Source organism: Jaculus jaculus, chromosome 2 (assembly GCF_020740685.1).
Source record: "Jaculus jaculus isolate mJacJac1 chromosome 2, mJacJac1.mat.Y.cur, whole genome shotgun sequence".
Classification (NCBI taxonomy): Eukaryota; Metazoa; Chordata; class Mammalia; order Rodentia; family Dipodidae; genus Jaculus; species Jaculus jaculus.
The window spans coordinates 170109430-170131038 of NC_059103.1; the positions used below are offsets into that span (position 1 = coordinate 170109430).

The window sequence follows — 21609 nt, forward strand, 5'->3', positions numbered from 1 at the left end:
CCTTACATTAATGCAAAATTTACTGGTACAGATTTATATTCAGCAGTATAAATCACTTAGCATTTTATATTACAATCACAATTTTCGACAGACAATTTATTCTAATAGTATAAAATGATGGATGTGATTGCTTCAGCTTTTATAATAGTTAATAATAATATAATAGTTTTATAATGTTATAGTTTATAATGTAATAGTTTATAATAGTTTTATAATGTTACTTTATAATAATTGTAGAATTTTATTACAGATGGTTTTATTGTAATCACTACAAGAATCCTTACATGTCAAAACTTTAGAAAATTTATGTTTTAAAATTGTTGTATGTTTCTTGTGAGTATACTATTTATTGTCTATGCTTATTCAATGTTTAAATTTTATGAAATAATTGATTTTTCACATTAGTAGAATTTGAGATGTTTTATGATTGTGGAAACTTGGGTACAATTAGCCTTTATTTCTTAGGAGAAATATATATGTTTATAGTGATAGCATATTAATGGCCTCACACAATGTTGAAAGTATTTTTCACCATTTTTGGATATGTTATATGTAGTATTAATATTTTATTCTTCTTATACGAAGTGTTAATATTTTATTTATTTTTTAGTTTTCCAACCTAAATTAATAGTGAAAGTATACCTTATATGTCATTTTAAGCTTTGCAATTAAATATTACTAATGATGAATTATGTTAAATATTTAATTATAATGCATGCTAGACAATATAGACTATATCATGATCTTGAACCAATCAACTACTTAACACATACATACTTGCATTACCAAAGATCTCAGATAAATTTGTAGAACCAATAACAGTTTATATATGATAAAATACTGCATTTAATTTCGCAACAGTTTACACGTCTGTTTCTTCACTGAATGCCTTAGTTTGTTGTGCCCAAAAATGTGAAGCAAACACAGAGGATTGCTTGTCAGTTGATGAACAATTTATTTTATCAAGAAATTCCAATTGGAATGCCATGCTTTCACTAAGGAGTATATAAGCTAGGAAGACAGAATATTATTATATCCATGTTGTCTTTCACAAGATGTGGCTTTCTTGCAAATGCAATCACTGACAATAACTAAACATGTGTTAAGCAAAAATAAATTTGTCAATCCTTCAAATAACCCCTTTTCATCACATTTTTTTAAGTAAAAACAGCCAACAAGTCAAAGTCTAAATTTTTTTTAACAAATAATTCACTCATGCTAGAATGTCGGGATTTTTTTAAACCATACACAGAATTTTATTTTGTAAGACCCAACTGACATGAACAGTCTAATCTATTTTGGTTCTGAATTAAAACCTCTAATAAGTTGCATTTTGAGTTTGGTCCTACAGTGCTATTAAGATCTGACAATGTTAGTCACTAGACTTAATTTTTTTAAGGAAAACATAAATGTTTTACATAAAATCACAATTTAGGTAATGTTTGAGGAATGAAAAATAAATAGCACTTTGATTTTTAAGATTTGGGGTTTTTCATATTACCTTGTATTTGTTTTTCTTTAGTTAATGATGTGTGTATTCAAACAGAACATTTGTGATATGAACATGCCCTATAAGGATTGTTGAGAGTTACGAGTTTAATGTTTTAAAACCTTTTTGTTACATTTTACCATATAAAATAAAAATGTAGGGGTTTGGGAGAAATGGCTCAGCAGTTAAAGGCACTTGCTTATAAAGCCTGATGGCATGGGTTTGATTCTCTAATACCTATATAAAGACAAATGCACAAAATATCGTACGTGTCTGGAGATTATTTGTAATGGAAGGAATTCCTGACATGCCTATACTCACTCTTTACCTCTCTGTCTCAAAAATTAAAAACAATATTAAAAATGTAATGACCAAATACATATAGAAATAGCTTTATTTTATTTTTTTATTTATTTATTTTTTCTTAGAGAAAGAGAGAAGTGGCACACCAGGGCCTCAGCCACTGAAATCAAATTCCAGATGCTTGCACTATGTATTTGTCAAGTGTGACCTTGCACTTGACTCAATTTAGTGCATCTGGCTTATGTGGGACTTGGAGAGTCGAACATGGTTCATTACACTTTGCAGCTAGTCCCCTTAACTGCTAAGACATCTCTCCAGACCTAGCTTTATTTTAAGAAGGTAAGTCTAAGGCCTTATCTCCTTGGTGTTCACAACATACAATGAACTGGAAAAGAAGGAAGACTTTTTTCACTCTTTTGCTGGAGGATGACACTCATGTTTTCATCTTATATATGTAGGTGCTTTTGACCAAGTTTATAGCATTTAAAAAAAATCTTTTCAATTGTTGGCTTACTTAGTAAAAGTAACTCATGGGCTGGAGAGATAATTTAAAGTAGCTGTGAAGACATAAATCAGGTGTATTTCCATTTTTGGCCTTGCTGGTTATTATGATGAAGATATTAGGAATTCAAGTAAGTGTTTGATCTGACTGAAATATCTTAATTCTGGTTTTCTTTTCTAGCTTGAAGTACAGTCATGTTGTGTGTTCATTCCAAATGATAGCCTGCCTTCTCCAAGTACAATTGTATCTAGTGACATTCCCGGAACAGTAAGAAGTTGGTACCATGGACAAACCAGCATTCCGGGAACACTTGTCCTGTGTTTACCACAAATACAAATCATTAGTGCTGGTCATAAGTATATGGAACCTCTACAGGAAATTCCTTTTATCATCCCACGGCCCATCCTTGAAGAAGGTACATGAAAAATATTTTATACTGATGTTTTGGTTTTTTTTTTTTATAACCTAGTCTGTACAATAGCTTCTCATTGTTCAGTTTTAAAACAAAGCCACATGTGCTCATGCTTTTTATTGCTATCACAACTTTTATCATTGTCTCACACACACACACACATGCACACACGCACACATATATGTGTGCGTGCGTAGAAGATAATTACTTGAGATGTAAGTTGATTTTGCATGTTTTTATTTGACTGAAATAAGAATGATGGGTAGGTTGATTTTAATTGAAGCCACTTGGGTTGTGAATGAATATATTACATATACGAAATGGAATATATTATTTATGTCAACTACAATATATCCTTGATTTTTTATTTACACAGTTGTGAGGAGGTGATGTGAACCATAATTCTTATTTCAATGTGTACTTTATTTTTTCTAGTGCCATGTTTTCAGTGGCAAATTCATACCCTTTTGAACTTTGACATACTTATTTCAAACAAAATGTGAACCTAGAAAAGTTTTGATTCACAAAGTAAATAATGTGAATCTATATTTTAATAACAAGGCTCAAATTTTTGACAGTGCTAAACAGGTCAACACCTTGTTCATATTATTAGGATGTAAGTATATAAATCCCTATAGTCAAATTACTATACATTCAGTACAAGTCTTAACTCCAGCTTCAACATTGATTTCCTTTGCCTTTCTTGATACTAAATTTTTCATTGAAAATCTGTTTTTTGGGCTGGGGATATAGCTCAGTGGTAAAGTACTTAACTAGTATGCACAAGGTCCTGCAATGTGAAGTACTTTTAAAAAAACATAGTCATCAGAAGTGAGTTTTCACTGTCAGGCATTAATACCAGTCCTTAAAAGTATGAATACCATCATGATTAAACCATATAATTGTAAGTTTAGAAGGGCACTCTTTTTGTGTGATCTTTATCTTGTGTAAGATGCTATATAATTTTTTACAAAAATATTTTTTATAATTTATTTGCAAGGGGGAGAGAGAGTGCGAGCGAGCACGTGTGTGTGCACATGTGCATGTGCCAGGGCCTCCTGCCACTGCAAATGAACTCCACATGCATGCATCTGACTTTAGGTAGATAATGGAGAACAGAGCCCAGACTAAGGCTTTACAAACTGTTGAGCCATCTCTCCAGTCCCTCTACAATTTTTTAAAAAATTTTTGTTTATTTTTTTAACTTATTTATTTGAGAGTGATAGAGAGAGAAAGAGAGATAGAGAATGGGCGCTCCAGGGCCTCCAGCCACTGCAAATGAACTCCAGACGCATGTGTCCCCTTGTGCATCTGGCTAACGTGGGTCCTGGGGAATCAAACTGGGGTCCTTAGGCTTCACCAGCAAGAGCTCAACTGCTAAGCCATCTCTCCTGTCCTCTACAATTTTTTGACATGCTGATTCTTTCCTAATGACTGTAGGGACCCCATCTTTAAGCCTCCCTCCCTCCTCCTTCCCTTTCCTTCATTTTCCTATGGGCTTAATGTTATCATAATTTCCCCTGTCCTTTTGCTTTCCCATTTACCTTACCCCTGTCCCTTCTGTCTCTCACTTCCTGTCTCCCTTAACCTTCCTTTACCCTTTCCCTTCCCATTTTCCACCTTTTCCCTTCCCTTCCTTCCTTAATCTCTTTTCTTTCTTTGTTTCTCTTTCTCTTTGTCTTGGTGCCTCTCTTTTTATCTTGGTTCTCTTATTCCATTCCTCCCTCTCTGGGAACCCAACACACAGGCTTGCAAATCCCAGGCAAGTAATATGTTAGTAAGCTATTGCCCTAGGTTCCCAAGAAGTGTTTGCTAGGATAGGTATTATATAGAGCATATCAAGGTTATATTAATCTTATAAAGTGCATTGTGGAGCTATCCCTATTTTGTTCAAACGTTAGAATTATTCTTAAGATTAAAATTATTTCTCTTTGTCTTTTGTTAAAAATTGATCTATTCCTATAGCATGTTAAAAATGTAATTGCTAACTCACGTAATATTTGAAAGTATATAATTTCATAATCTTTTGTATATTAACAGTTTCATGTAAGCCTAAGTTCTAGAGGATTTTAGTACAGTTTCTTATACTACAAAAAATATAGTACACCATTGCATTTATTTACATCTGCTCACAGGCCTCTGGAAGTCTATGAATTTACACTTTCTCTTTGAATCAATGGCCTGCATTCTAGGTCATTCTCTAATTCATTATCTTTTCGGTGGTATTTCATTTAGTTAAATTATTCATTGAAATTTTCATAAGCTTGTATAGGAACTTAATATAATGAAAACTATATAGTACTTATTGTCCAGCTACAAATTATTTTCATAATGTCAAACTATATATGATACCAGCACTTCAGATAGATCAAAAATATTGTTTTATTTTTATTTAGAACTCCATTGTATGAACATATTTTTGTTGGTCATATTCTTGTTATACTTTTATGTTCCTTTTCCCCCATCCCTATTCCACTGAAGACTCTCCTCAGTGGGATTATTAGTATTCATTGTTGGGTCATGAATATACCAGTCAATTTCTGTGTGGGCATGCAACACCTCAGAATATGCTTTCCTGCCCTGTTGCTCTTACATTCTTTCTGCCCTCACTTCTATAATGTTATCTGAGCCTTGGAGGGCACAGTATAAGTCTCCTTTAGACTTTAGCTGTCAACACTTAGTAGTTTTGTGCTTGATTGAGTTTTGAGTTACTTCAGTGTCTACTTTCATCTCCCTGGAGAAGCTTCTCGGGCTAGCAATGTGAGCAGCACTCATTGAATCTGCCACTTCCTCTGTCATGTTTCCTGGACCCTGGTAGGTGTGGTAGAGATGAATCATCTCATGGTATGCAGTTGGCTTTATTTGTGGTACTGGTAGGTTTTAGGTCTTCCTTACCATACTAATAAAGCAGATTTATTTTTATTTTATTTTATTTTTAGCCAAGACTGAGAGCGCAGCATGGTTTAAAGGGGATAATCATAGACATTTAAAAGACTTTTTGATAGGTATAACCTCTCCTGTTAGCCCCAAAACAGTGGAAGCTCCCTCTAGGCTTTATTCTGAGTTTCTCTCATTAGCAGGTAAAAATTCTTTCCCACCAAGCAGGCTTCATATCCAGTAACAGAGCAGTTGATTACCCCTATGCTAGCTTGTAATAGATTCATTTTTGTTGGATTTTTTAAAAAAAAATTTATTTATCTAGTTTGAGAGATCAAGTGAGAGGCAGAGAGAGTGGGGGGAGAGAGAGAGAGAGAGAGAAAATGGGTGCTCCAGGGCCTCCAGCCACTGCCAACGAACTCCAGACACATGCACCCACTTGTGCATCTGGCTTATGTGGGTCTTGGAGAATCAAGCCAGGATCCTTTGGCTTTGCAGGCAAATGCCTAACCACTAAGCCATCTCTCTAGCCCAGATTCATTTTTTCCCCCCCTTGTTTAATATTTACTTTTTTGGTGGAGTTTTTAAAGAGGTCACATTTTATTTCTAGCTTTCTCTAATGTTAATATTATGGCTATTTATATACAGTTTTATGTTCTGTTTCTACAATGTGAGTGGATTTTAGACTTTATCTTCAGTTAACATTCATTATGAATTTGTATGCTCAGTTTTCTCAGCCTCAAAGTGCCTTGATCATTTACTTAGCCTAGTCTCAGTTTCTATCTTTCCTTGGTCCCTTGCCTTAATCCAATTTTCTTTTTTGGAAAAGTCATGCCAATATCACTTGTATGTAAAATAAACTACATTGATTAATATATGTTAAGTATATATGATATATTTCTATTTTTATAAGTCCTTAATAGGTTGTTTAGGGAGGCATTCTATATTGCTGTTTAGTGATGTTTTCTTAATGATTTCTTCACAATATTCTGATGGGTTTTATGAAAGAACTGACATATTTTTTCTCCTATTCTTTCTCTCCAACCTTTGTTTAAAATCATTTGTATAAAACTCCTGCCACGTGCTATGGCTTGTCTTTTTTCATATGATAAATTATTTTATTCTTATTTGATCTTAAATACTTTATCATATAAGAACTGATCTCCATTTTTAAAGTTTCTGATGTTCTCTTATTTTCTTTCTAAATCTGTTAGGTAGAAGCTTGGTATGTTTTGTCTCTATCCACTATATTTTTTATGTTCTAATTATTTATTTGAGAGAGAGAATATGGGTGCACCAGTGCTTCCAGCCACTGCAAATGAACTCCAGATGCATGTGCCACCTTGCGCATCTGCCTTATTTAGGTCTTGGGGAATCAATTCTGGGTTGTTAGGCTTCACAAGCAATGCCTTATTTGCTATCTCTCCAACCTGAAATTTGGTATATTTTGAACTTTTACAAAAGTCACATACATGACACATAGAGCAAGAATCAAGCAGAAACTCCCTGAGTCTATTTTAAACTCTCCCAATGATACTATACAATTAAAATACAATTTTTGACCCATTTTATTATTTGCACCTTGTGCATGTGGCTTAACATGGGTCCTGGTGAATTGAATCTGGGTCCTTTGGCTTCGCAGGCAAAGGCCTGAACCACTAAGCCATCACTCCAGCCCTAAAGATTCCTTTTTTTTTTTTTTTTTTTCGGGGTGAGGGGTTCGCGGTAGGGTCTCACTCTAGTTCAGGCTGACCTAGAATTCACTATGTAGTCTCCAGGTGGCCTTGAACTCACAGTGATCCTCATACCTCTGCCTTCAGAGTGCTGGGATTAAAGGCGTGCGCCACCACGCCCAGCTAAGATTCCGTTTTTAATCCTAGGCTGGTAATGTCTTGAGATGTCTCCCTTCTCTATCCCACTCAGTTGTCCAACCTCATTTGTCTCTTTATCTTTTCACTTGTTCCCTTATTTGTTGCATTCATTCAGAGGTGCCCATGAGCAACCACTACACATAGTATATGAATGCCTACCACATAATGCATCATAGAGAATACAGATTTGAGCAAGAGAGGTATGGTGCCTCCTCTCTAATATCTAACAAGCTTTTGAAGAGAATATGCTATATAAGCAGTCATTATTTGAATCATTTATTGCTTTCATTTTGATGGCTTTTTCCAATGGTTATTGAAATGAAATAAGGTAATCTATGGATACTTTAAACTGAATTTGTCACGTGGTAAATGCTCAATAGAAGACATTATAGATTTTAATTCCCAAGGAGGATTTTAAGTTCAAATCCTGCAGTGAACACTCTATGTAATAGAATAAAATTCTTCTGTACTTGTTATTCATTTATAGAATTATTCATTAAAGAATGATGTAGCATTCACTGAATCTGTCCTACTGATGTAGATAAGGCGTGCCACTGGAATTCTTAGCATCAATTTTTAAAATGATTATGAGTCTCCCAGACACTTTTGTGCATTATAATTCTCATATAGAAATTCTTCTCAAGATATTCTTCCTCTATCACTCTTTATCTTCCTCTTTAATCTCATTATCAAAGTAATTTCAGACTTTCTCTGTTTATAATTTAGAGAAATTGGCTATTGATCCCTAAAATATCTCTCATGTCTTTCCATTACTCAGAGTAAAGGTTAACATTCTTAACTTGACCACCAAGACCCTGTATGAGTTGTTCTTACCTACCTCTTTACCTAAATTTTCTGTCAATCTTGCTTGCTTATTATTGTTTAACACTGCCCCAGTAGCCAGAAAATTGTTCTTTGGACTAGCATATCAATGTCCTGTGACAGGTATTACCATAATACAACATATTTTATATCTTCCTGATTGTTCCTCTAGGCTTCCTTCTTCTCATCCTTTATTTACCAGCCCCTCCCTACTCCATCACAATTCTTATCCTAATTTTGTTGTTTTCAGCATCTGGTTCCCCTTCTAAGAGGAAGAGAACAGAAGCCATGTCTGTCTTGTTACCTGCTCTGTTGCTATAATATAGTACAGAGTGTGGACTTAAAAAGGACAGCTCTGTACATTTGTAATCTACATAATGTTTTCAAGCAACTAGTGTTAAATAGTTTGTGTTACTGGAAGGATAAAAGTATTTAAAATTAAAAGATTGCTTGTTTAAATGTCCATACACAATTGTAAAAGACTTCCTTGTTCCTAAGAAGTTTAAAAAAATACAGAGATGATTAAAGGATGAAGTATAAAAGTTCTTAGAGATTTGAGGCTTCTGCTATACTTAACTTGGACTTTCAAAGTGCAAAATGCGGGACTGTTGACATGTGTCATCTGATTTCATTTGCCATGGAAAGAGAGATGATCGATGCTATAGCCAGATCCAGTGTGTATAGGGTGGCTGGCCATTTAAAATCAACATCCTGAGTTTCATTAGGGAACACTTGCTGTGAGCCTTACAGATATAATTTGCTATATCCAGCCAACACCTCTCAGCAGATGGTTTCTACAGTCTGCTTCACAGAGGAGTTTTTTTTTTCTGCTTTCAAAGAGTTGCCTGTAATTTTAATAAAATATTTTGACAAAAAGGGGATATTGAGATCATTCATGAGTTAAGAATTTGCTGCTGATTTTAGTGAGTTTCAGTAGAAAGTGTAAAAATTATCTATCAGCTATGTAAGAAATGAGAGCTCCCTTTCTGTGTATCTGATTTTCACCTTAATGGTTTATTTGTGTTTTTCCCACTTTATGTTTTTAGATCATAGATTTGTAATCACTATTTCTACCCATTCTGAAAGGTGATAATATGTTTTTTCATTTTTCTTATTTTATCATTTTATTTATTTGACTTATTTCTTAAATTGTGTATGTGAGTAGTACTTTAGGACAGGAAGCTCAGAAATGAACATTAGATATATATTTGATGATAATTTTTAAAATGTCTTAGAAATAATCTTATATGTCTTACAAATGAGATGAAGTTTTGTCTGTCTGTTAAAGACAATGATATGCTCATATCTCTTTAGAACCTTCTGGGTGTAGGACCACAAGTGAGTGGTATAGCTCAGCCATGTGCTAGTTCTATTTATTTGAAGAAACCACCACACAGATTTTCAGTGGCAATCCATTTGTACTCTTACCAGCAATGTTACAAGGATTCTTCTCTCTCTGCATTCTCACTAGCATTTGTTGTTTTCTTGATTATAACATAACCATTCTGGCTAGGGTAATATATAATCATACAGTAGTTTAAATTTGTATTTCCATAGTGGCTAATAATGATGAAAACTTATTAAAATTTATTGGCCATGTCTTTAATTTATTGACCATTTTTTTCTTTTTTTGAGACCTACCTTTGTGGTGGTTTGATTCAGGTGTCCCCCATAAACTTAGGTGTTCTGAATGCTAGGTTCCCACCTGATGGATATTTGGGAATTAATGCTTCCTGGTGCCAGTGTATTACTGGGGGTGGGTTTATGGGTGTTATATTCAGTTTCCCCATACCAGTGTTTGGCACATTCTGCTGTGCTGTGATCCACTTTATTTTGGCCATGGGGTGATGTCCACCCTCTGCTCATGCCATTGTTTTCCCCTGCCATCATGGAGCTTCCTGTCAAGCCTGTAAGCCAAAATAAACCTCTTTTTCCCACAAGCTGCTCTTGGTTGGGTGATTTCTACCAGCAATGTGAACCTGACTGCAAAACCCTTTATTTATTTATTTATTTTAACCCTAAAGTAGGTAGCAAACATTTTCTATTATATGGTAAGTTGTTGGTACATTGTACTCAGTTTCCATTGTTGCATAGAAGATTTTTAATTTTGTATAATTCCAGTTATCAGTGTATGGAGTTATCTGTGATAGTGAAATAAACTCCTTTGCAGGGTATCTATCTTTTTTAAACATTTTTATTTACAACTTCCAAAGTTATAAATATACTATGATCAAAATCCCCTACCACCATGTTCAATTTTTCTCTCTCCAAAATTTTCTCTCATGTAATCCTTCTTTTTCACAATTAGTCTCTCTTCTATTTTGATAACAGCATTTTGTTTTCCTCCCATTATGCAGGTCTTGCGTAGATAGCATCAGCTACTGTCAGGTCATGAATCCCAAAGCAGTTTTGTGTGTGGAAGATAGTATTATAAGTACTATTCCCCTTCCTTTGGTTCTTACATTCTTTCTTAGACCTCTTCTACAATATTCCCTGAGCCTTCATGGTGTGCTAGAGATGTTTTACTTAATTTTGATCATTCCACTGTCACTCCTTCTCAGCACTGTAGATGAGTTTTGAATCACTTCAGTGATCACCCCCATCTGAAAAGAGCAGCTTTTTGATGCAAAAGTGAGAGTAGCATTAAGATATGGGAATAAACATAAATATTTAGAAGGCAGGTTGGTGGGTATAATATATCTATTTAGCCAGAAAACAGTAGTAATCCCCCACCCAGGGCTTACGATCTTCTTAACCACAGGCTTTTGATTAAGTTTTCAATAACAGGCAGGAATTCCCTCTCATGAAACAGGCCTCATGTCCATTTAGGGAGCTGTTGGTATCCCTCATAACAGACATGCTACCATTGCATCAGTTGGTACATTTGGCATGGCTAGCCATCTGTAAAGCTTGGAATGGCCACTTCATGTTAAGACCAATAATGTTATTTCTCCCCAACAAGCTGCATAGTTCTTCTCAGTATCCTGATGGCTTGTCAACAGAGAGGAGGCTTCCAGCTCAGCTACAATTTAATTTTTCAGTGTCCAATATCCTAGGCATGTGTAGTTTTCAGTAATAGGGTCTTACCATCTAGTACTGGTGAGAAACCAAGGGTCTTGGCAATAGCCTATAATGTTTTAGGGCTATCGAGCCTCCCCGTCAACAGCTTGCAAGAAGTTACCCTATCCTTGGTACTGAAATTTTTCTGATAACAGTGTTTCACTTCTGAGCACATTGTCCACATCCACAAGAATACTTCTTCCCATACACTTTTTAATTTATTTATGTATTTGTTTGTTTGTTTGTTTGTTTTGAGGTAGGGTCTCACTCTGGCCCAGGCTGACCTGGAATTAACTGTTGTCTCAAGGTGGCCTTGAACTCATGGTGATCCTCCTACCTCTGCCTCCTGAGTGCTGGGATTAAGTGTATGTGCCACCATGCCTGGCCCATACAGTCTTTTTTAAAGAAAATAAGTTATTTGCAAACAGAAAGGGAAAAAAGTGAATGAGTACACCAGGGCCTTCAGCTGCTGCAAACATACTCCAGATGCATATGCCACTTTGGGCACCTGCCTTTACATGGGTACTGGGGAGTTGAACCAGGGTCATTAGGTTTTACAGGCAAGCACTTTAACAGCTGGGCCATCTCTCCAACCTGCTTTGATTTTTATCCATGGTTATTTTTTTAACATTTTAAAAAATTTTTTGGTCATTTTTATTTATTTGAGAGTGACAGACAAGAGAAAGAGGCAGAGAGAGAAAGAAAGAGAATGGGTGCACCAGGGCCTCCAGCCACTGCAAACAAACTCCAGACATGTGCAGCTCCTTGTGCATCTGGCTAACATGGGTCCTGGGGAATCAAGCCTAGAACTAGGGTCCTCAGGCATCACAGGCAAGCACTTAACCTCTAAGGCATCTTTCCAGCCCTATTTTTTTTGTTTTTGTTTTGTTTTGAGATAGGGTCTCACTCTAGCCCAGGCTGACCTGGAATTCACTATGTAGTCTCAGAGTGGCCTCGAACTCACGGTGATCCACCTACCTCTGCCTCCCACGTGATGGGATTAAAGGCATGTGCCACTATGCCCAGCACAGTTTTTTGTATTAAGTAGAGAGTTTGTATGCATGGATCAGGTGTTGGTACCATCACTTCCCTCTTCCCTCACCTCCGCCACTTAGGGCCCTACTTAGTATTCACCATGGTTGTGGGTTATGAGTTCTGAGAGCACCAGTCAATCTTTGTGGTAGAGCAGATAACATCTCTGGATATTCCCTTCCACTCTGTGGCTCTTACATTCTTCCCAGCCCCTCTTCTGCAGAATTCTCTGAGCCTTGGTGGTATACTTTAAGTCTACCTTAGTGTTGAGCTCTCTGTGGCTTCTGGATTTCGGGTTTGGTACGTTTTGAGTATTCTCAATGTCTGTCTCCATCACCCTGGCACAGATTGTCACAGCCCCCCCCCCTTTTTAACATATATATTATTAGCTGGCAAAGTAGATTTCCATATAGTTTATTCATAATATCTTAAATGTAGATTAACCATCCTCTCACCCTCTTCTCTCTTCCAGCTCTTCCTTTGACCCAATTTAGACAATTTCTCTGCCAATATTCTGGCCTTCTACTTGTATATCTACTATATCATCCCCTTAAGTCCTTCCCTCTCCTTCCACCCTTTCAAACCTCCTAGCCTCTACTACTGTCTCTACTACAGCCCATATACAAATGTAAATGTTTGAAGTTAGTATCCACATATGAGAGAGAACATGTAGTTTTGGACTTTCTGAGCCTAATATACCTCACTTAGCATATCTTTTGCAGATCCATCCATTTCTCTTCAAATTTTATAATTTTATTTTTCATTATAGCGGAATAAATCACCATTGGGTAAATGTACCACATCTTCATTATTCATTCATCAATTAAAGGGCATGTAGGCTAGTTCCATTTCCTAGCTATTGTGAATAGAGCAACAATAAACTTGAATGAGCAAGTATATCTATAATAATGACAAAGAGTGATATAACTAGATTATATTGTAAATCTATTTTAAGCTCTCAGGCCCTGAAGATGTTTGTTAGCTACTTTTAGTCCTTTTTTTTTTTGTTCTACATCCAATGTCTCAAGACATTCAGAGGTGGTTTGTGGACTCCAGATATTTTCTGAGATAATCTTTACGTGTATATGGTGAGTATGTGTGTGTTTTAATGGATGTCCCCCAAAGAATTCAGTTTTATTATTAAAGCTTCTTGGATTTCCAACTGTCTGGCTGAAAGAGGTGTCACTGTAGGAGCATCCTAGGGTCCAGCCCTATTTTGTGTTTGGGATTGGATCTGAAATTCCAGTCTAAAGATATGCAGAATGCTTGAGCTCTTCCTGGGGTTTCTGGAGTATGCTTGGTTATGGTGCTGGTAGTGTGGGCCCATGAAAGGCCAGCCTCTTCCACCATTATGGAACTTGTCTTGGATCTATAAATTTCAAATAAATTCCCTTCCTCACATAACTGTGTCTTGTCTGGAGGTTTATCCCTATAACTTTAAGCTAAGAGAGGGGGGGCACTCTTTTAATGTGTGTGTGAGAGAGAGTTGCCTTTTTCCTTTTTTGTTTTTAAAAATAACTTCAATGAATCAGATCTGAAATCTGTTTCTTTGCTTCTGTGTGAACACTCACATCTGCTAAATTTTGTTGTGTTCTGCATTTTAAGCTTTGATCTCTTAGGTATCACCTGTGTATCTTGTTTTTATTGGTCAGCTCAAACCAAACAGTTCTCAAGTAACTCCCAGTCGGCATTTGTCCTCTACACGTGTGTCAGCATGTTCAATTGCTACACATTCAGTGTTCTGTTCATATTTTCATGTTTTCTCAGAAGTACATATATTGCTCATTTCTCCACTGTCCACAGTGCAAACATGCTACCATCAGCAGGTGTTCCCCACTCTCATCCAGTAATAGAGTATTTTAGCTGTTCACCATCACTGTTTAACCAACCACTACTTGAATCATGATTTGGTTGGTAGTGCTGCTTGTCATAGAATTTGTTCTCCAGTTGTTCACCAATATAGATGCCCTTTGTTTGACTATGGTGAAATGCTTCTGGTTTTCCTGTCTTAGCTTTTACTGGCACTACGTCCACACAGAGTAAGTTCTGAAGAGTGACCTCGTATCAGGAAAATCACAACTTCTCACTCTATTTCTGAAGTTCCCCCATTTTTCTCACATAAATTCTTTTAGAGTAATTGTATCCCAAAGTGATGGATTAGTTATGCTTTTCTTTATTTCATATTATCTATCTTTTCAATTTACTTTGCGTGAATTTGATCTAGCATATTTCATTCTTCAATAATGAACTAGGATTAAGTTATGATACAACTTTCAGAGATAATAGAAGTTCTAGCAACCCTTTCTTTTTATTATTAATTATGAACTTTCCTGTATCAACACATCATGTGTTGTTCATTTTGCCATCTTACATCTGCTCTCTCTCACCCCATTCCATTGACCATCATCCTCAGTGGGGCTATTGGTACTTACTGTGGAGTTATGAATTCACCCATCAGTCTCTGGGGTGGTAGTGCCTCAGGATACTCCGTCCCACTTTGTGGCTCTTATAATTTTTCTGTCTCCTCTTCCCCAATGTTCCCTTAGCCATGGGGGGCATGTTTTAAGTCTCTTCTAGTGTTCTGTCCGCTCTCGAAATTTCTGCTTTGATGAGTTTCAGGTCTTCTCAGTATCTATGGCCATTTCCGTACAGAAGGTTATCAGGCTAGCAGTGAAAGCAGCACTGGTGTTGCTATTTCCTCTGCAATATTTCCTGGGCCCTGGCAGATGTGGTAGAGGTGGCATATGTCTTGCTAGGTAGCAGGCTATCATTTGTGTTAAAAAATTTTTATTTATTTTTTGAGAGTGACAGACAGAGAGAAAGAAGCAGAGAGAGAGAGAGAGAATGGGTGCGCCAGGGCCTCCAGCCACTGCAAATAAACTCCAGACATGTGCACCCCCTTTCGCATCCAGCTAACATGGGTCCTGGGGAAATGAGCCTCGAACTGGGGTCCTTAGGCTTCACAGGCAAAGGCTTAACTGCTAAGCCACTTCTCCAGCCCCAGGCTGTCATTTTTTGTCTCGTTAGTAGATCTTGCTTCTTCCTGGTTTTCACTGATATCTGCTTAAAAACCAAAACAACAGGAAAAAAAAAAAAAATACATGTAGATTCTTTAACCAAGAGTGAGAGCAACATGGAGTAAAGGGAATAAGCATGGTTATTCAAGAGACTCTTTGATGGGTATAGCCACTTTTCTTTCTTTCTTTCTTTCTTTTTTAAATTTTTTTGTTTATTTATTTATTTGAGAGTGACAGAGAGGGAGAGAATGGGCATGCCAGGGCCTCCAGCCACTGCAAACAAACTCCAAACACGTACACCACCTTGTGCATCTGGCTAACGTGGGTCCTGGGGAATTGAGCCTTGAACTGGGGTCCTTGGGCTTCACAGGCAAGCACTTAACCACTAAGCAATCTCTCCAGCCCCAGGTAGACTCTTGAAACCAAGTTTGTTGTGATTTTGTCTTTTAACAATGGTAACAAAACCTCAACAGTCTATTATGGAAATCAGCTAGCTCTCACATCAGCTCCACGTCACCAGCAGATAGTTGCGTGTTTCATAGCTTCTGAGGCTGGATTGTTAGCGCGTGCCTGGCCTTGCCCTGAGCGCTTTCCGTGGATCTCATTTCACCCTCACGGCAGCCCCATGGGGCTTCTGGGCTCAGAGCATTACAAAGCCAGGAGGCTGATGCCAATGCAGGTAGCCTGGTGCCCTGGCTCAGACCTTTTCCTCTGCCACCTGCCCCCTTCTGCCTCCCGTTGCTTTTCCCACAGGGCCACCTGGGTGTGTGATTTGTCAGCAGTGAGCAAGCATTTAAACAACACAATTCAAACTAACCTCATCATTTCTTGTTCTGTTTCTTTTTTATTTTTATTTTTATTAACATTTTCCATGATTATAAAATATATCCCATGGTAATTCCCTCCCTCCCCACTCCCACACTTTCCCATTTGAAATTCCATTCTCCATCATATTACCTCCCCATTACAATCATTGTAATTACATATATACAATATCAACCTATTAAGTATCCTCCTCCCTTCCTTTCTCTACCCTTTATGTCTCCTTTTTACCTTACTGGCCTCTGCTACTAAGTATTTTCCTTCTCACGCAGAAGCCCGATCATCTGTAGTTAGGATCCACATATGAGAGAGAACATGAATAGCCACTTTTCTTAACCAAAGACTAGTTGGAACTTTGGTTTTGAGTCCATTTCCTTACTATCCATAGGATTCTGACTTGGTTCTTTGTACCATTTAAGAGTTCCCTCTTATTGAGTAGGCCTCCTATCCAATCAGAGTCATTGATTACTGCATAGGCCATGTGTCACTATTGCAGGTATGTACATTTTCTCTGGATGGTTGATTTCATAACTTTGAGGATACACTGCTTGCTTACACTGTAGGTGGTCATTATCTCCCAGCAGTTCACATAGCACTTTCTAGCACTTGAGGTTGACTCCTATTTCATAGATTTCTAAATGTTAATGAAAAATCTTTTGCAAAGATAAATTCAGCTGTTTTTAATATTATTTTTTTATTTTGTATATACAGTGCAATTCACATTTCCTAATATAAAGCAATTATTGTTCATAATATATAATTTTAATTATAGATAAAGTAAAACTAACAGAAGGCTGCTCATTATCATTTTCTATTTTTAACACCTTTTAGCTATCTTCCTCTTCCAGACAAATTGATTGCATTTTGCATCATTTTATTGGTATAATTCCTTTACACAGTATATTTGTACTGGCCAACTGCTAGCTGGTTAAGGAAAATAAGAATACTTTTGACACTTTTAAATTTGATTGACATGAATTAATTGTACATATTAATGGGGTTTTATGTGATATGTTGATACATACATTCAGTGGTTTTTAAAGGGGAACATATCTTCACAATGTTAGTAGATAGTAGCATGCTCCTTGGAGAAAAATAAGGAGACAAAGAATGCATTTCCAGTATTTTTTTTTTTTTTTTGAGAGCGACAGACACAGAGAGAAAGGCAGATAGAGGGAGAGAGAGAGAATGGGCGCGCCAGGGCTTCCAGCCTCTGCAAACGAACTCCAGACGCGTGCACCCCCTTGTGCATCTGGCTAACGTGGGACCTGGGGAACCGAGCCTCGAACCGGGGTCCTTAGGCTTCACAGGCAAGCGCTTAACTGCTAAGCCATCTCTCCAGCCCTTTTTTTTTTTTTTTATGAGAGATAAAAAGAGAGAGAGGGGAGGGAGGGAGAAAGAGAATTCACGAGTCAGGGCCTCTAGCCACTGTAATTGAACCACAGACGCATCACCAACTTGTGTGCAAGTCCAAACTCGTGCGTGTGTCAACTTGTACATCCATTTTCAGTATTTTGTTGTTGTTTTTTCAAGGTAGGGTCTCAGTCTAGCCCAGGCTGACCTGGAATTCACAATGGAGTCTCAGAATGGCCTCGAACTCATGGCAATCCACCTACCTCTGCCTCCCAAGTTCTGGGATTAAAGGTATGCACCACCATGCCTGGCTATTTTTAGTATTTTTTTAATTTAGCATTCAGTGAGTAAACTTATGAATGCAAAGAACACTGAGAATGGTATCTCCAGTACTGAAGCTGCATTTATGTGCTGATTCAAACTGGAGTCAAGTACAAGTACAGTTTTCTTGAATATATATAGTAAAGCATCCTTTGAAAAAACACTTATACCTTTTCAAGAATTTTGATACATATTCCACAAAATTCAGTTATATAAGCTGGATATCAGATTAAAGGTTTGTATAGTTGTTACTATTTATTGACACAAATGTGAAATTAACACTTTTGAGTTGTTTCGGTATGTTCTAGTATGATAATAGAGTGACTTCTGTCACTTAAACATAATTTTTAGATCATAGTATAGTATAAAATCAGCAAATGTGATACTGTGTAGTAAGATCACAGTGGCTCTTTTGTTTGTCTCCTCATTTATAAATTCCTATGCTCCTCTGGGTGGGACCTTCTTGTCCCACCATTTGCTATCCACATGTAATCCATGTTCTTTATTTTTCATTTTATCCATAAGCCTTCTGTCATATTTACTCCCTTTTACATTATTTGGTTTCTTCTATCAATATTTAGTCATTTTCTTAAGAATTACTTTGTTTTTATTCTTTTCTCTTTAAATAAGATGGTGTCTCAAATGCATGTACAAATGGGATTTTTAATATGTTTAAATATTTTATTTAAAAATTTACCAATAGGGCTGGAGAGATGGCCCAGCAGTTAAGATGTTTGTCTGTAAAGCCTAACAACCTGGTTTTGATTCCCCAGTACCCACTTAAAGCCAAATGTACAAAGTGTTGCATGCATCTAGAGCTGTTTTCAGTGACTGGAGGCCCTAGCACACCCATTCTGTCTGTCTCTCTTCTCTTCATCTCTTGCTTACAAATAAATAAAAATACTTACAAAATTGCATAAGTTCTGTCAACAAGAGTCTCTCTGAGAAAAAAAAAAAGATAGGTATTGTAGTTATTGGAACTTTATTTAAATTGAAACTAATTAGGCACAATTGGTCTAGCAGTTACCAATACTGAAGCAGGAAGATCATTTGCACTTAGAAATTCAAGGGCAGCATAGCAGCATAGTGAGAATCTGTCTTAGAAACCCATTCACCAATTGGACTTTAGCATACTTTTTACTTTTAAAGAACTATAAAGTAATATGAACAGAACAATATATAAAAAGTAGTCAAGCCCATTAACCACTGAGCTATCTTCCACCCCTCTATTTATGTTTTTATATCTTCTATTCTGTTCATATCATATCTAAAATTTACATTATTATAGATATAGGCATTTATTTTAATAATTAGAAATATTAAAATTAAATGGATAATTTTAGTAACATAAATTATTTAGCACTTTGGTCTCTGGGATACTATGTGTGCTTTATATGATACAGTATTAAATGTTTAATATTTCAAATATAAACAATAAATTATTTACTGAGTTTCTGTGAACTGCTTTTTTGCTTTGTCTCCCCACTTCATTTTATCCGTCTTCTTAGGTGACGCATTTCCATGGACCATCAGCTTGCATCATTTCAGTATATATACCCTTCTTGGAAAACAAGCGACTCTTTCCCTAGTGGAGCCCATGGGTTGTACCTCTACGCTAGCTGTCACATCTCAAAAGCTACTTCCTCCAGGCCCTGATGTGAGGCATTCCTTTGTTGTCTGTCTCCATGTTGACCTAGAATCATTAGAGATAAAGTGCTCTAATCCCCAGGTTGGTACATTTGGCTTATAAAAGTTAAATATACTATCATTTCTTTTATTGAAGTTTTTTGCTTCTATTAAGTACTCTAATGTTGTTTTAGCAGGGTTATCAGCATCAGGGTGATTAGATTAAGAATTGCTTTAAAGTTCTCTCAGGTTTTGTAACATAAACTCTTCTAAAAGCAATATTGATGGCAGCATAAATGTATCTTTTGGATGTGTAATGAAATCAGTTGCAGATGTGGTGTTTTTGTGCACTGAAGAGCTGTGTTACTATTAAACTGAGTATCTGCTAATGTGATCAAGTATAATTTTTAATAATTTTCTCATTTTCACAACATCTTTGCTGTTTTTTGCAGTATTTTCAAATAGAAAAAAAACACTACTATTTCCTATAAAAAGCATTATTACTAAGTTTTCAATTGTGATAGAACGATCATGTTATAATTTGTGCTTTATATTTTCTATGAATTCATATCACCTGGGTTGGTACAAATCAATCATTAGATACATAAAACTTAATGTTTATTTTTTGCCCTGAATTATACTGTATTTTATTTTGTATGTAGATTGTCCATACTGAGTAATATTTAGACTTGTACTTTTAAAACACGCCTGACTAGCATGTTATTAAACTTGATAGGTAAGTATTTACAAATCATTGTCCTTTCCATCCTAACTATTCCTTAGTCAGTTTTTAAAGTATATTTTTTGAAAAAGTAAGTTCTATTTATCATTTCATATTTAGGGACTTTCTTTACCAACATAATCTACCTCTTGTTCTTTTATCCTTCTTTCCCTCTACTATTTACTATATAGTTTAGATTAACTTATATATTCATTTTATGCACTTTGAAAAGATTGGGGTAGCTCATATATGTTGGTGGGTTTTCTTTGTAAAATTACATGTAATTAGACTTAATGCAGCTACACTAAAAGGACACTGTTATAAAAACATATTAATCCTTCATAATTAATTGTTACTTTTACATTCAGTTGTAAATATTTTGATTATTACTAGTTATTCCAGTTCAATTACCATTTGTTATTCTATTATAAGTAATAATACTCTAAAAGAGATTAATGATAAATGATAAAATGGCTTCCCATTTCTTAGATTACTCTTAATTTTACTACTAATGATTGGTTTAAAATTCTTATGCGAGGAAGGATAGGTGCCATTTGATTGTGGAAACAGAAATTGAATTGTGGCAGCTACAAACCAAGAGGGCCAAATTTTCCTGCCACCACCAGAAGGTAGAAAGGAGAAGAAGGAGGAAACTCTGAGGCTCAGAGTGTGTGTGTCTTTGCTCATATCTTAAGAACATTTAGGACTCCTATTGTCTACTAAAGTTTGACGATTCATTTCTATTGACTAAACTACCCAGTTTATGGTACCTTGTTCCAAAATCTCTACTGAATATAATGTATAAAAGCAGAAGCTGGAGAGATGGCTTGGTGGTCAAGGTGCTTATATGCAAAATCTGAGGACCAAGGTTTGATTCCCCAGTACCTACGTAAGCCAGATGCACAAAGTAGCACATGCGTCTGGAGTTTGTAAGCAGTGGCTGGAGACTCTGGTGCACCCATTCTCTCTCCCTTCCTCCCTCCCTCCCTCCCTCCCTCCCTCCCTCCCTCCCTCCCTCCCTCCCTCTCTCTCTGCTTTATCTGTCTGAAATAAATAAATAAAAGATTTTTTAAAAGAATGTATAAGAACAAATTCCTTATATCTCTGATCTAGCTTTCAATCACTAATAATCAAGATATTAGGAAAAGAAAGGATTTGTTTTGGATTTTAGGTCTAGAGTTTTCCAGTCTTTGAGTCAGTTGGTCCTGTAGCTTCAGTCCTATGGAGAGTGAAGATGTCATGACAGGGGGCCATGGTGAAGTTAAGCTGTTTATCTCTGGGACAAGAAATGAATTAGGAAGAGAAGATCTGAGTCCTACATTTCCTACAAATGCACATTTCTAGTGAACATATGGTAATCTGGTTCAGAGATTATAAAGAT

At 36.3% G+C, this 21609-nt stretch overlaps 1 protein-coding gene across 6 annotated transcripts in view; it reads left to right on the forward strand.

The window, feature by feature from the left end:
- The window catches only part of Vps13b (vacuolar protein sorting 13 homolog B), a 659022-nt gene that overhangs the window by 294240 nt on the left and 343173 nt on the right, over positions 1–21609 (forward strand). For all 6 annotated transcript variants that reach the window (XM_045143281.1, XM_045143283.1, XM_045143282.1 and 3 more), the window contains 2 exons: positions 2475–2709; positions 19390–19610. In XM_045143281.1, coding sequence (XP_044999216.1) covers positions 2475–2709; positions 19390–19610 — 456 coding nt within the window. The remainder of the gene's footprint in view (positions 1–2474; positions 2710–19389; positions 19611–21609) is intronic.